Source organism: Leptopilina heterotoma, unplaced genomic scaffold (assembly GCF_015476425.1).
Source record: "Leptopilina heterotoma isolate Lh14 unplaced genomic scaffold, ASM1547642v1 Lhet_180, whole genome shotgun sequence".
NCBI lineage: Eukaryota > Metazoa > Arthropoda > Insecta > Hymenoptera > Figitidae > Leptopilina > Leptopilina heterotoma.
In genome coordinates this window covers 543,870-557,971 of record NW_025110897.1, presented here as the reverse complement: position 1 = coordinate 557,971, position 14,102 = coordinate 543,870, and the positions used below count along the sequence as shown (strand labels likewise).

The window sequence follows — 14,102 nt, the reverse complement described above, 5'->3', positions numbered from 1 at the left end:
AGCAGTACTATATGCAGTTCATCACTTTAGACCTTATATTTATGGAAAGAAATTCACTTTAGTTAGCGATCATGAACCATTAAGGTGGATTGCCACTATAAAAGATCCAGGACAACGACTTATAAGATGGAGATTAAAACTGAGAGACTACGAGTATGAATTTCAGCATAAATCGGGAAAATTAAACACCAATGCCGATGCCCTATCCAGAAATGTTATAGAAGACGAAATAAATGAAAATTCCCAAATCAACGTTGATCAAAAACAAGTAAAAATTTTAATCAATAAACGTGTTGATAAAATTCCAAAGAAACCAACTAAACCATCAACAACCGCTCTGTCTAATCCTCAAAAGTCAAAAATACAACCTCCAAAATCAATATTAAAACCATCTACTTTAAAATCTACTTTAGAACAAAGTACTATTGGTTCAAGACTAGCACAAAGACGAGCTGCACAACAATCTACTTTGAAATCTACTCTAGATCAGAATACTACTGATTCAAAATTGACACAAAGACAAGCTTTACAACCATCCACTTCAAAATCCAATTTTAATCAAAGCACTATTGGATCAAGAGTAGCACAAAGACGAGCATTACAACCTAGAGTAAAAACAATAGACGAAGAATCAATTGACAGTAGCACTGACGAAGAGAGAGAGATACCAATTCCTCCCATTCAAAAGGCAAGTAGAAGCTTACTTCCCAGTTTGAAACTTCCACCAGCGGCTATAAAAAATATACCAGGTCCTAAAAGTGCACCCCCACAAATACAACCCAAAGTTGTAAACTTCCCAATCCCAGAAACCACTGTAATAACAATAGAACCACCAGTTAGCGAGAGTGAAGAAAGCTCTGACGAAGAAGAAGCTAACGCAATGAACTTAAGCAGAAAAGAAATAGCTAAAGATCTAGGAAATTCCATATCTCGTTTTAATGAATATGTAAAACAACATGAAGATTGGCTAATAGACTCACCACAATCCCCTAGAAATTGGCTCACTCTTTCTGACGGAAACGACGATGAAAGTATTCATAAAGCGGCTAATGAATTAATTCCAGGAGACCACACGGAATTTTCACAAAAATTAGATTTCCAATGGGATTATGCCAAAGGCGAATCTATGTGGGAAGACAAACAAATAAACAACTCAAACAATGAAACATTTACTAAAAAAGTTGTAAATCCAGAAGAAACAATACATTTAACACCAAAGAAAGCTCACACGGATATAAACAAGAACAAAAATGTAACTTTCAGATCCACTTCATCAGAACTCAACACACCTGTAGTTTTCAAAACTCCAAAGGCTATGTCAACACCTTATCACACTTCATTACATGAAATAGATGTAGAATCAGACGACGAAACTGACGAAAAAGATGAAACAGATATAGAATCGAATGACGAAACAGGCGAAGAAAAAGAAACGGATGAAGAAGAAGAAAGCGATACCACAGAAAATGAAATTGAAGAAAATAAAACTAAGTCAAATTCAATAACAACAACACTCCTAGAAAGTATTCCTCCAAATTTGCCTTCATGTTATTCAAGAATACCAGAAAAACCTTCAAATATTACAAGTCATAGAGAAAATCTAACTTATCATCGGAACAATTACGTGCATTTTCTATCCGCTGATTGTGAATTTACCACCCCAATAAGTAGATTACTTATAGATATTGCAGTAATAGACCCAGAAGAAATTAAAGGCAAAAAGCCCATTAAAGGACAAATTCTAGTAACCCCAAGAGGAAGACACAATGTATATTCTGTAATAGTAAAAAACAACTATTACGATCCATTATTAAAGGAAGACATCATTTCAGGAATACAGAACTTAAAAATTCTCCTGTATAAAGAAAAAGCAAAAGAAATCAGAATTTCTCGACACGGAGACTTCACTGACGAATTAATGAAAGGAGAATTAATGCAAATGATTGAATCAATCTTCTATAACAGCGATATTAATGTAACTATTTGTCATGGACAAGTATCTGTTCCAAAAGAAGAAAATAGAGAAGATATCATCAGTGAATTTCATAAAAGCAAAATAGCAGGACACAAAGGAATAGTAAAAACTTACAGAAGAATTCGCGAAAAATTTTACTGGCCTAGAATTAAAGAACAGGTAACAGAATTTGTAAGAAGGTGCCCCACATGTCAAACTCAAAAATTGATTAGGGCAAAAACCAGAGAACCAATGATTATAACAGACACACCCTTAGACGTTTTTGATAAAGTTTCTTTAGATACTGTAGGAAAACTCCCTACAACCCCAGACGGAAATTGTCACATTTTGACCATGCAAGATCACTTATCTAAATATTGCATAGCAGTACCAATACCCGACATTTCAGCAACTACAATTGCCCATGCAGTTGCCAAAGAACTATTCTCAGTTTATGGAGCCCCTAAAGTAATTTTAACTGATAAAGGCACTTCATTTATTGGTAAATTAATGTCAAAATTATCAAAAATATTTAAAGTCAAACAAGTAACAACCTCCGGTTACAGACCCCAAACTAATGGAGCATTAGAACGTAGTCATGCAGTATTAGCCGATTATATAAAACAATACGCTACAGACTGCGACGACTGGGACAGATTATTACCTTTCGCAATGTTTGCTTATAATACTTCAGTACATGAAGCAACTAATTTCACTCCTTATGAGCTAGTTTTTGGTAAAACTGCTCGTACTCCTAGCTCTTTTCCCCAAGAAGAAAAATTAGAAACCTATGGTTCCTATTTAACAGAGCTTATAAACAGACTAACCGAAATAAGAATATTAGCAGCCAAAAATTTAATAGACTCCAAAACAAAATCCAAAGAAAGATACGATAAATCGATCAAACCTTTCTTAGGAAAAATAGGTGACAAAACCTATGTCTTAATAGAAGGTATGAAAAGAAAATTTGACCCCCATTACCATGGCCCATACACAATTGTGGATATCCTTGATAAAAACAATGTAATCTTAATAAATGACAATGGAAATAGGTTCCAAAAACATGTAGATAAGTTAAAATTAGCATATGAATAAAATAATAACATGATTTTAATTTTTAGATGTCAGAATCAATCATTTTCACTCCACCAATCCAAGGAGAATTAGTAAGAAATTATGTGTTCCCCAAAGGAAACATTGACAATATTAATTACCCAAAGGGAATATTGGAAGAACTGACTGCAGAATATAATTTGGATAAACCAACTTATACCGTGGACAAGACCACTGGTCCTGAATTAGGTAGACTTTGGAGAGTAAAATGCATCGTCACAGATAATAAAAATAGCAATGCATTCATTGCAACTGGAGATAGTTGTAGAACTATTCGAGAATCCGAACATTCAGCAGCAAAAATAATATTAAAAGAATTAAACAAAACGTATTATTTTAGCGAAGAAGAAAAGCCAAGATCATTAAAACACAAAATTCATGTTATGACACACGAAGAACCTTCACTAATAAAATTAAAATTGTATAAATGGGAAAACTGCTGTGAATATTGCTATAAAAGAGGGCACACAAAAGAACACTGTTATAGCGTAATTAGGAATAAGAAAATCCTCAATAAACAAAACCCATTCAATGATAAGGACAATGATTCAGATGAATTTTGGGAGCTACCTGGTCCCACTTGTTCATGGGACTAAGCACCCAAAATACAAAGTTCTCTTTAACAGTCTGTAAAACAAATTAATTCTTTTAAACTCATCAAAATAAAATATCAATTACTACATAAATAATTAATTACTTGCAATAATTACAATAAAGCAATATTGCAGAAACAAGCAAGTATATGAGTATACATGTGTATGTATGTATATATGTATATATATGTGCATGATTGTAATTTGCAAATTGTAATTTTAATCAAGTTTGAATGAACAAATCTTTCTATTTTACACCATTAACATGAAAGTTGAAGCTAATTTTCACGATGAAGATGTTATTTTAGCATGTTGATGATACGTAATTCAATTGTCACAAATGGCATTAACTTTCGATTAATTATCAAACGAATCAATTCTGTTGAGAAATTCCTAAAATATTAAGGAATTTAATAATAAATGTACATAACCGATTATATTCAATTAACATGAATAAACAAACAAATTGATTAATTAAACAAGAATATTGTTAACCATAATCGATATACTAGGAAATTGACAAATCAAAAATTAAAACGACAAAATCTCATTTTAACAAATAATCTTTAAATTATTACGATTAATTATTGTAAATTGACCATAAATTATAATATGAAATTAATAAATTAAGGTCAGAGTATTATAAATAACAATAAAAATCTCAATTATCTCATTATCCAATAGTTTAAACACATAGAATCACATTCACGTCATACGTCAATTTTATTGTAAACCGACCTTAAATTTCATAATATAATACAAGAATTAACTAATAGAATTATTAATTTAAAAGTTCAAATCATAAAAATAGTAAAATATATGTTTTTCCAGAAGAAATAACAAAAAACGGAATATATCTATCCTTTTCTAAAAAGTTAAATCCTCATAAATAAACAAATTCTCTAAATAAAAATTTGAAAAATATACTCAAATAGGATCAAATAAGTAATAACTTATTAAATCAAAGTATAAAATTCAAAATTTTGTAAAATATTGCAAATAATAACGAAAAAAAAAAAGGAATACTTCTATCCTTTTCTAAATTTACGTATAATGTACCTTTTACGAAATATACGCATTATTACAACAAAAACTGTAAATCACATGAAATAATAATATTAAACACTAAATTTTAAATAATTATATAGTTAATTGATAAATAAACAATAACTAACAATGTAATCCCAAATAAAAATATCAAACATAAAGGTACACTCATCAAAACTACTGAAAATAAAAGTCTCTAGATAAAACACTAGATGATAAATATCAATAAATATATCATGGTGAATTTAAAGCTAGTGACTTCACAAACTACTTAAAATAAAATTCCCTAGATTCCACAAAAATCTAAAATTCCCCATCCACATTTAAATTCATGCACAAGTGCAAGTAAAAATAATAATGAAACCCGTAATTATGGGCTTCTCTATGTACACAAAGCCCATAAATACGAGCCATGAGTATTATGCCCATATTTATGTGCTCAACTTGCGGAGCTCATAAATACGGGCCAATCAAAAAAAAAAAAAAGAAGAACTAATAAATAAAACACAGACACAAACAATTAAATTTAAAAAATTTTATTTATTATTAAAAACCTAAATTAAACATACAAAAAAAATTAAATCTAACAACTAGGCCCAAAACGGGCCTGACCAGGGAACAAGACGTATCTCGTCCCGTCCCCAGCGACAATAATTTTTAAATTAATGTAAGGAGGGGGTATAAAAACCCTTCCCCCTCCCATAAAACGGGTCACCAAAATATTCTGGTAACCATAATCTGAAACATAAAAACAAAATACTATTAATAAAACATATTAAATATGATAGAAAATAATAAATTAATTAAAACAAACAAAAAAAAAAATATATAAATAAAATTATCACCTCCTTCATTGGGCCCAGCGTGCCTCCATCGACGCCCTTCCTCGTTAACATTATTATTATTTTCTAAAAGCACACAAAAAAAAAAAAAAATTTTTATTAATTACTAATAAAATGAGTAAATATTAAAATTAAAAATATAATTAATTAAAACAAAATGTCACTCACCTCCGTCCATCTCAATGTTTTGTTTTCAAATGAGTCATTTTCAAAAACTGATGATCCTTGCAAATTCTGAAGAAATAAAAGCCCTTAGATGAGATCATGAAAAACACAGCATCCAAATCAAATCAACAACCGATAAATAAAAACAATATAATAATAAAATAATAATTCAAAAACAAATACAACTAACTAACAACAATATAAAATAACTGAATTCAAACACTAAACAACTAATTAATGAATCAAATTACCAACCGTCAAAATAAAGAAAACAATATGATAATATAACCACCAATTATCTAATATACCGACTGTTAATGAGACACGAAAATTCAAATTTTACCCCTATATTGAAGATAAATTTAACACAATATTATTAAAAATAATGTGATTATTAATTAATGAACAAAATGTTTATCAAGATGTAAATAATTATAAAAATCACATTATTACAAAACCTATATAATCATAAATATTATACTTATATTAATCACTCTATATAACAAGCAATATTACTAAAATGATAATTATATAATCAATACCATGCTTAATAAATAATTACAATAATTAATATATTACACCAAGAATTACATATTGATATTATTAAATAATCAATTAATATAACCCTTATTACTTATGAAAAATATAATTAAGAAATAATAATATTAAATAACTATATTACATTATCACCTATTATAATCAATATTTTAATTAATTATTAAAAATCATGAAGTAGAAAAAACACTTGGATCAAATAAAAACACTACTTCAAATTTTCATTAAAATTAAGAAATATAATAATCAATTATAATAATACCATGTAATCAATCGCCCAATATTACAATCAACTATATGTATAAATATAATAATCAATAAAACAAAAAAAAAAAAAATTAAAAGAAGGACGAAAGAAAAAGAAGGAAGGGGATTTGGCGGTCGCCTTCTTCTTTCCTCCTCATTTTAATAAAAACCTAAAATAAGAATAAAAACTAAAATATATTTGATGTTTCAGATGGAAATTCCATTTTTGGGACATATATCGGAAGCTGTTAATTATATGTCAATAGCTTTCAAAATATTATTATTATTGATAGCATTGATAGTAGTTAAAAACCTATACGTACTTTATAAAGTCGTAACAATGAGAAGACAAAGATCGAATAATCGATCCAACGTATAAACAACAAATATGGATTATTGGCCCAATTGCAGCCCACATACATTGAGGACAATGTACACTCTAAGGAAGGAGGACCAGGCCCAAAAATCCCGAAAAATTTGGAAAAATAAAGCCACTATAAGAGTTAAAACAACCAGGCTACTATAAAACTACAAGAAGCAGCGCGATTCAAATCAGCGCGCCGAAAACCTCAAGCCTACAACATCGATCGCATGAATAGATCTAAAGCTATGTATATATAGCGCATGCTTGATTCGGCAGCCATCATGAAAAAGCGGCAAATAATTTAAATTCAAATTAAAAATTTCGTAATTCATGATGGAAATCGAATAAAAATGCAAGGAAATTAACATTATTGCCTATAATTAATAAATATTCTTTAATAATTCTTAACTAACCTACAATCACTAAAATATTAACAACTAATCCTTATTAATCAATAAATAATCACTAATTATTAATTACAAAAAAAAAAAATATAAATTATATCTATATCAATAAATATTATATCATTCAATTTAATAAAACATAAACTATAATAATTAATGATTAATTAGAATAATACTATATTAACAAAAAAAAAAAATTTTTAAATTAATTAATTAAGTAATTAATAAACGCTAATAATTAAGATAGTTTAATTAACAATAAACAAGTTAATAAATAATAAATTGGTTAACTAAAATATTAACAACTAACAATTAACATAAAGACCAACTTGATTAAATAACAATGAATCAGATAAATATTTAATCAAAGTTGCATAATTAACCAATAAAATTAATAATAATTAAAATTACATAAATAATAACAATCAATATTAATTATAGAAATTAGATGAAAATAAAAAAAAAAAAAAAAAAAAAAAAAATAATATAAGGAAAATTATTAAAAGGAATAAAAATTAAAATTTAAATAAATCATATATTATAATTATTGATAATATATAATAACCAATCTAATAGATTTTATTAACAACATACTAATAAATTATTAATAAACAATATAACAATTAATAATTATTGTTGCTTTAAAAGTCATATTTTGATGAAATTAGTAATTAAAAATTTTAAATATACAATAATTATGTGTAAAAGGGTAGACAATAGATTAATACATTAGCCTTTGCTATTATTAACAGTTATTGTTAATAATAAATGGCGTTAAAAGTCCCAACGTTGAGCTGAAGATATCAGAGAAGCATGAAAGTGTAGGAGGATCTCTCGCGACACAGTGTGTGGTCAGGCCCACGCCTCCTTCCCAATGATTGTATAGACAGTCCCACGCCTCTCTTATACGGTAAGCAAGATCGAGCGGCATTAAAGTCTCCAGCTCATGCACAACCCGATGTCGCTTACACTCTTAGTATACGTGAATTCTTGATACGATTCTCGACAGATGGTCTCAATATTATCGAACCATAATCGATTATTATTAAAATATCAATACAAAACTAAGCACCACTAGGTGTCGTATCAATTATTCACAAGTAAATCAATAAATAATTAAAAATATCAATGATTTTAAGTCTTATTAACAAATGAAGGTTTTTCGTTCATAAAATTTATAATATTATTGATTATTGTTATTAATTATCAATTTAATAAAGACAATAATTAATTAAATGAAAGAAATTATGAGAAAATAAAATAACAAAACAGATAATTAGTTTAAAATTTCAACATATCTTTTACTACCAATTATTACGTTCAACTAGGCAATTAAATAAAATAAAAATGATTGAATTGATGTTTTATTAGCGGCAATGTATAATGAAACTAAAAATTTTATTATTATTTAAATTACGGTAAATTACGATGAAATAAATTCAAAAGGGTAAGGAATAATGGGACTCTGGCCGCATAGAAATTCAAGGCCGACTTCACCATTTAACTAAGCGTTGAAGTCTCTCGATCTCCGCTCGAACACATGAACATACTCCCTGCATATTCATGCTCCTCGGATACTTTCTTCTTGAAACTGAGCGAAAATAATCGATTTAATCGATCATAGAACTAATAAAAATTTAAATTGAAGTATATGAAATATATATATATATACATATAGGTATATATTTAATGAAAATAATAAAAAGTCAATTATACAATTTATCAACGCAATAACTAGTAAACATAACAAGAAATATTTTATAGTACATAATTAATAGTTTAAAGTAAATTCTGAAATAAAAGAGAAAACATTTATAATTGATAAATAAATATTGATATTAATAATAGATAATATTAATTTGAGTAATTAAATAAGTTTTAAATGATTATTAAATAATTAATGAAATTTAGAATTCAAAATCAATAAAAAGGGATCAAAAGACACAAGGAAACAAAGTAAAACACCGATGATGTCACGTTAAATAAATTTATTATAAAATGAATTATTGTTAGAAAGTATATATATATGTGTGCATGTTTGTGAATATGTATAGGTTTGTGTATAAAATTATATATATAAAATAATTCGTAATAATTAATTCACTACGTCTATCTCTTCTTCATCGGATTCAACCCTCGTTAGGATTGCGACGTCACCACCACAAGCACATATCGAATGTCTCCGATCTATCAAGACGAATTTTCCACAACGACAGAAACGTCCGTTCTTACCCCGCAAACTGAAATAAAAGGAGAAAACACGATCTATAAAATTTCAAATAATTCACAAATGAGAGAGAAGAAATAAATATAGATTCATAAATTACCTTATGAGATTCGTCCTATTTTGTGATGATACAATAAGGGCTGTGACCAAACGCATCAATCTTTTTTCCAATTTCGACTTAAAAGTTTTCAATTTTCTCGATTTCCTCGAATCCCCTTTCACCACCGACCAAGAGGCTGACACCTTGCGAAAAACAACTTTCAGCTGCGAGTCAGGACATCTTATCATCCGATAATTTGGAATAAATCCTCGGGAACATCTTAACTCTTTTATTTCCCGGGATATCCTGTGTAATTCAGTAACGCCAAAAATTATTTGAGCCAATAGTTCTATTTTGAAGGGCCGACGAGAAAAGGCACTATTGAGAAAATCTGCAAATAATAAAGTAAACAAACAGGGGTGAAATATAATAAAAACTAACATCGTATCAAGCACACTCACATATACACATATTAAGAAAGAAAAGTTGATATTCACAAATAGTCAATATTGTATCCCCGGAATATCAGCAACATTTTACAGTTAAAAATTAATTGTTTTAAACTAGCAGTCGAGACACGCACTAAAACACCTTGTCGATTCGCGTCTAAGGCACTCACAATTATAAATTCATTTAAAGAATATTCAATGCCTGTGATATCACTAATCAAACGACGCACTGTTTCTGCTGCTCCCTCGACAGGCATTTTCCATATAGCAAATTGAAAAATGCCCATACGTTCTTCCAATTCCACCATGCGTAGTCCTATAAGTCTTTGTCTGGATACGTTAGCAGTCAATAAATGATCCAACTGTGGAATTATCGGAACATCTATTGGAATATTCGATGCGTGCCAATGTCCTTCTGATCTTGAAGTAGAAGGAACAGGATCAATTTCCCTAACTGTCACATTTTCCACTTGTGGCATCACAGTTGCTTGAATGTTATCAGTATTTCTCAATGGTTCAAGAACATTGAGATCAAATAAGTCCACATAATCTGACACATCATTGTCAATCTCTTCAATAGAATCACTCATATTATAAATAAAGAATAAAAAAAAAAAGGAAACAATGAAAACACACACAAATTAAAACAAAACAAAACTAATCAAAAAACACTATTACCATGAGAAACATCTCGATTTAACAATAGAGGAACTGGTCTCATTGTTTGAACATAAAAATCAACCAAATCAACCGTGGAAGCGTCACTAACTGAACTGTTATCACTCATAGCTAATGAAGAACTAATTACAAAGGACTTCAACAGTATAAGTGGGGACGACAGATCCTGATATCATCAGTCAAAAATTTGATGAGCATGAAGATTCTCACGATTTTGAACAACTCAGTTGGACCGAGGGATACCCGAGAAACCATGTTTTGAAAACAACTTACCTTCTTCTTCGCCATTCTCAATTTTGAACACGTACTGCACATGATGTATAATTTAAACACTTATCTATTACACTTAACTCAAAATGTTCTTCGTCAGCAACATTACATCTTTTATAATTAAAAAGCAAAATTGTAAAATTTATGAAAAATTTATGTACTAAAAGTACATGTCCATCGAGGACGATGAACAATTTAAGGAGGGAGGACTGTTATATCCCGACATATTTCAAAACTTATATATTTTTCATAAATTTAATAATTTCTTTAAATAATCAATTAAATAATATTATAAATGTAACATTAGCCATGCCTAAAAACATAATTTAAAAATATTACATTGTCATTTTATATTTCAAATTAGAAAAGCATAAAAATAGAAAAGCATAATTAAATATTTTAATATTTCATTCATGTGAGTCATTAACACTTGTTACTACTCATATGAATGAAAGAGTAAGATGAATCTACGAACTATGTTTTTACGACAAGTGTAAGGCCATGAATGAAAGAGTAAGATGAATCTACGAACTATGTTTTTACGACAAGTGTAAGGCCATGAATGAAAGAGATGACGCATGATAAAAAGAAAATATAAAAAGAATAAACGCATTCATAATGCATATACTTAATATTAATAAAATTAATTGGTAATTGGTTTATTGGTTCGTTCAGTTGTCGATGTGTAACATTATCACCAAATTGTAAATATAAATACATTCAAATTGATCGAATCAGAGATAAATCGATTATCGACAATCGATTAATCGATTATCGATTGTTGATTCGATTAATGAACTAAATATGCATATCGATGTTTGAATTGGACGAATGATGGATCTATTAGCAATTATAAAATTAAATAATCAATAAAATGAAGATATAATAGAATAAAAAGATCATATTACATATCGTACGTGCCTGAAATCGTGCATGGCGTACGTGACTAAAACGGTGCATGGTATACGTGTCTAAAACGGCGCGTGGTGAAAACACCCAAAACAAAATGTTTCCACCACTTAACATCCCCAAAATGCATTAGATTAGAAACTATATAAGCTGCTGTAAAAAGCAGAACGATTGTCAAAAGTTCCGGTGTAGTTTAGTGCGGACAGTATCATTGTAGAGCGACCCTTCGGTTAAAACGCGAATTATTGTATTCTTTCCCGTAAAAAGGTGCAAGTTAGATTATTTATCACTTAGAAACAAGTTTCTTTCCCCTAAAAAGGTGCAAGACAAATAATTTAACACTTAGAGTTGATAATTTTGCTATTTTAACTGTCGTATTTGTGATTAATAATTAATAGTATAAATTTCACTAATTCTTTCCATAAAGGTGCAAGTTATAATTATTTGTCACTTAGAAACAAGTTTCTTTCCCCTAAAAAGGTGCAAGATAAATAATTTAACACTTAGAAAACGTGAAACTGTTATTTTAGCACAAAAACTGTTATAAAGTTGTGAATATTACACAAGTGTAATAAAACAAACTTTCAGTTTCATTCAATTGAAACGAGTTCAAAACAAGAAAACCAATTATAACAACCCTGCGATAATTTTGTCAACGAATCTGTAATTAAACGTAAGTAACAATTTGTAACAATTGTAACTTTCTTCTTACTATAAACAATAAATTAAATAAAAGGAATATTTATCTTGTTATTAACGCAAAGCCCATAGTTTTGACAGGTGATCACGATCCTACAATAAAAATAAAGATCAGGCTTTACCAACCTGATTAATCAGCTAACTGGTTTTAAAATCTATTTTAAATAAATTATTTAATTTTATTTAAAAGCCTCGCTCTTGCTCGGAACGTAACAGTGTAAGTTTCATTAATTTATTGTAAACGGCTTTTGAGTTATTAATTTTTTTTAATTTTGTAATATTTTGTTAATGCAAAAAAATAACAAAAATTTCAAATTTCAAGAAAACGGTTAAAAGTGTTTTATTGTTCTGTTGTGAACTGCAGATTTCCATAAAGTTACAAAATTACAAATAGCAACAGTAACAAATTCATAAAAGTATCAATTCGAGAAATGCAAATTCGCAAAAATAAAATTAGCAGAAATAATGATACACAACAAAACAGTTTCGCAAAAAATAACAATTAGCAAAAGTATCTAACAATTTGTAAAACTGTCAATTGCGAAGAATGCAAGTTTGCAAAAATAACAAATTTGCAAAATAACAGTAAACTAAAACTCAAGCTCGTTGATTTTTAATTTGACAGGACAAGTGAAATGTAGTATTCGAGAATCCAAATTGAACCAAGTAGATACTTGAACTTAATTTTTGTATTTGGAAATGCAAGCTGACACTTGTAGTACGTGCGAACTTGGAAATACAAGTAGAAATGATAAGATTGGAAATCCATGTTAAAACAAGTCGAAACAAAAATTGAAGAGGACAATCCAGGATAGAACCTTTTCAATTTTATCTTGGATATCCGTTTCAGTTACATAAATATGATTTCCAAGTTAAAACCAGTAGAATTGCTACACGGAAAAGTTTTTCAATTTGGAAAGCAAGTTGACACCAGTAGATCCATGTTCAATTTCTACTAGTTTCAACTGGTTCTTTAATATAGGGACCTTTCGGTCGGAGAGCCAAGATAAATTAGAAATAAGTCATCATCAACGACGAGTCGGAGAGCCAAACTTCCAATTTATTTAAAACAAGGAATTCTTATTTTCTGATGAGAGATAGAAGAATAAGCGAGTAGTTAAAATACTAAAAACCAGTGTCTTAATTGATTAAGACGTCATCAACAACCTTTCAGTCGGAGAGCCAAAATCGAAACATAGAATAAGTCGTCATCAACAACCGAAGTTGGAGAGCCAAATTCTTAGCTTCTGTGAGACAGAGGTTCTTATGTATTTTAATTAAATTTTCTTGTGTCAAATTGCTTAGTAAAATACTGAGTTGTATTACTACAATCAGTAAATTTTGAAAATAAGATGGTAAAAAGAAATATTTAAAGGTAAGAAGAGAAAGAAAATAGAGAAACTGTATTAACTAAATGTTAAATTTTGAAAAATACAAAATGGTGCCACTGGTAACAAATGTTACCAGGTAACGAAGCAGGGCGGTAACGCGTAGGAAAATCCCATCGCTGCCACCATCAGCTTGTTACAAACCAGAAATAAATTATT

General features: G+C 28.9%; 1 protein-coding gene across 1 annotated transcript; it reads right to left on the bottom strand.

The window, feature by feature from the left end:
* Positions 1–9,237: 9,237 nt before the first annotated feature.
* Positions 9,238–11,770, bottom strand: LOC122499996. Its single transcript, XM_043608634.1, has 2 exons — positions 10,048–11,770; positions 9,238–9,941 (listed from the first exon to the last, which is right to left on the bottom strand). Exons 1-2 carry the CDS (start codon positions 10,587–10,589, stop codon positions 9,929–9,931), a joined length of 555 nt encoding a protein of 184 aa, XP_043464569.1. The 5' UTR covers positions 10,590–11,770; the 3' UTR covers positions 9,238–9,928.
* Between the last annotated feature and the right edge of the window lie 2,332 nt (positions 11,771–14,102).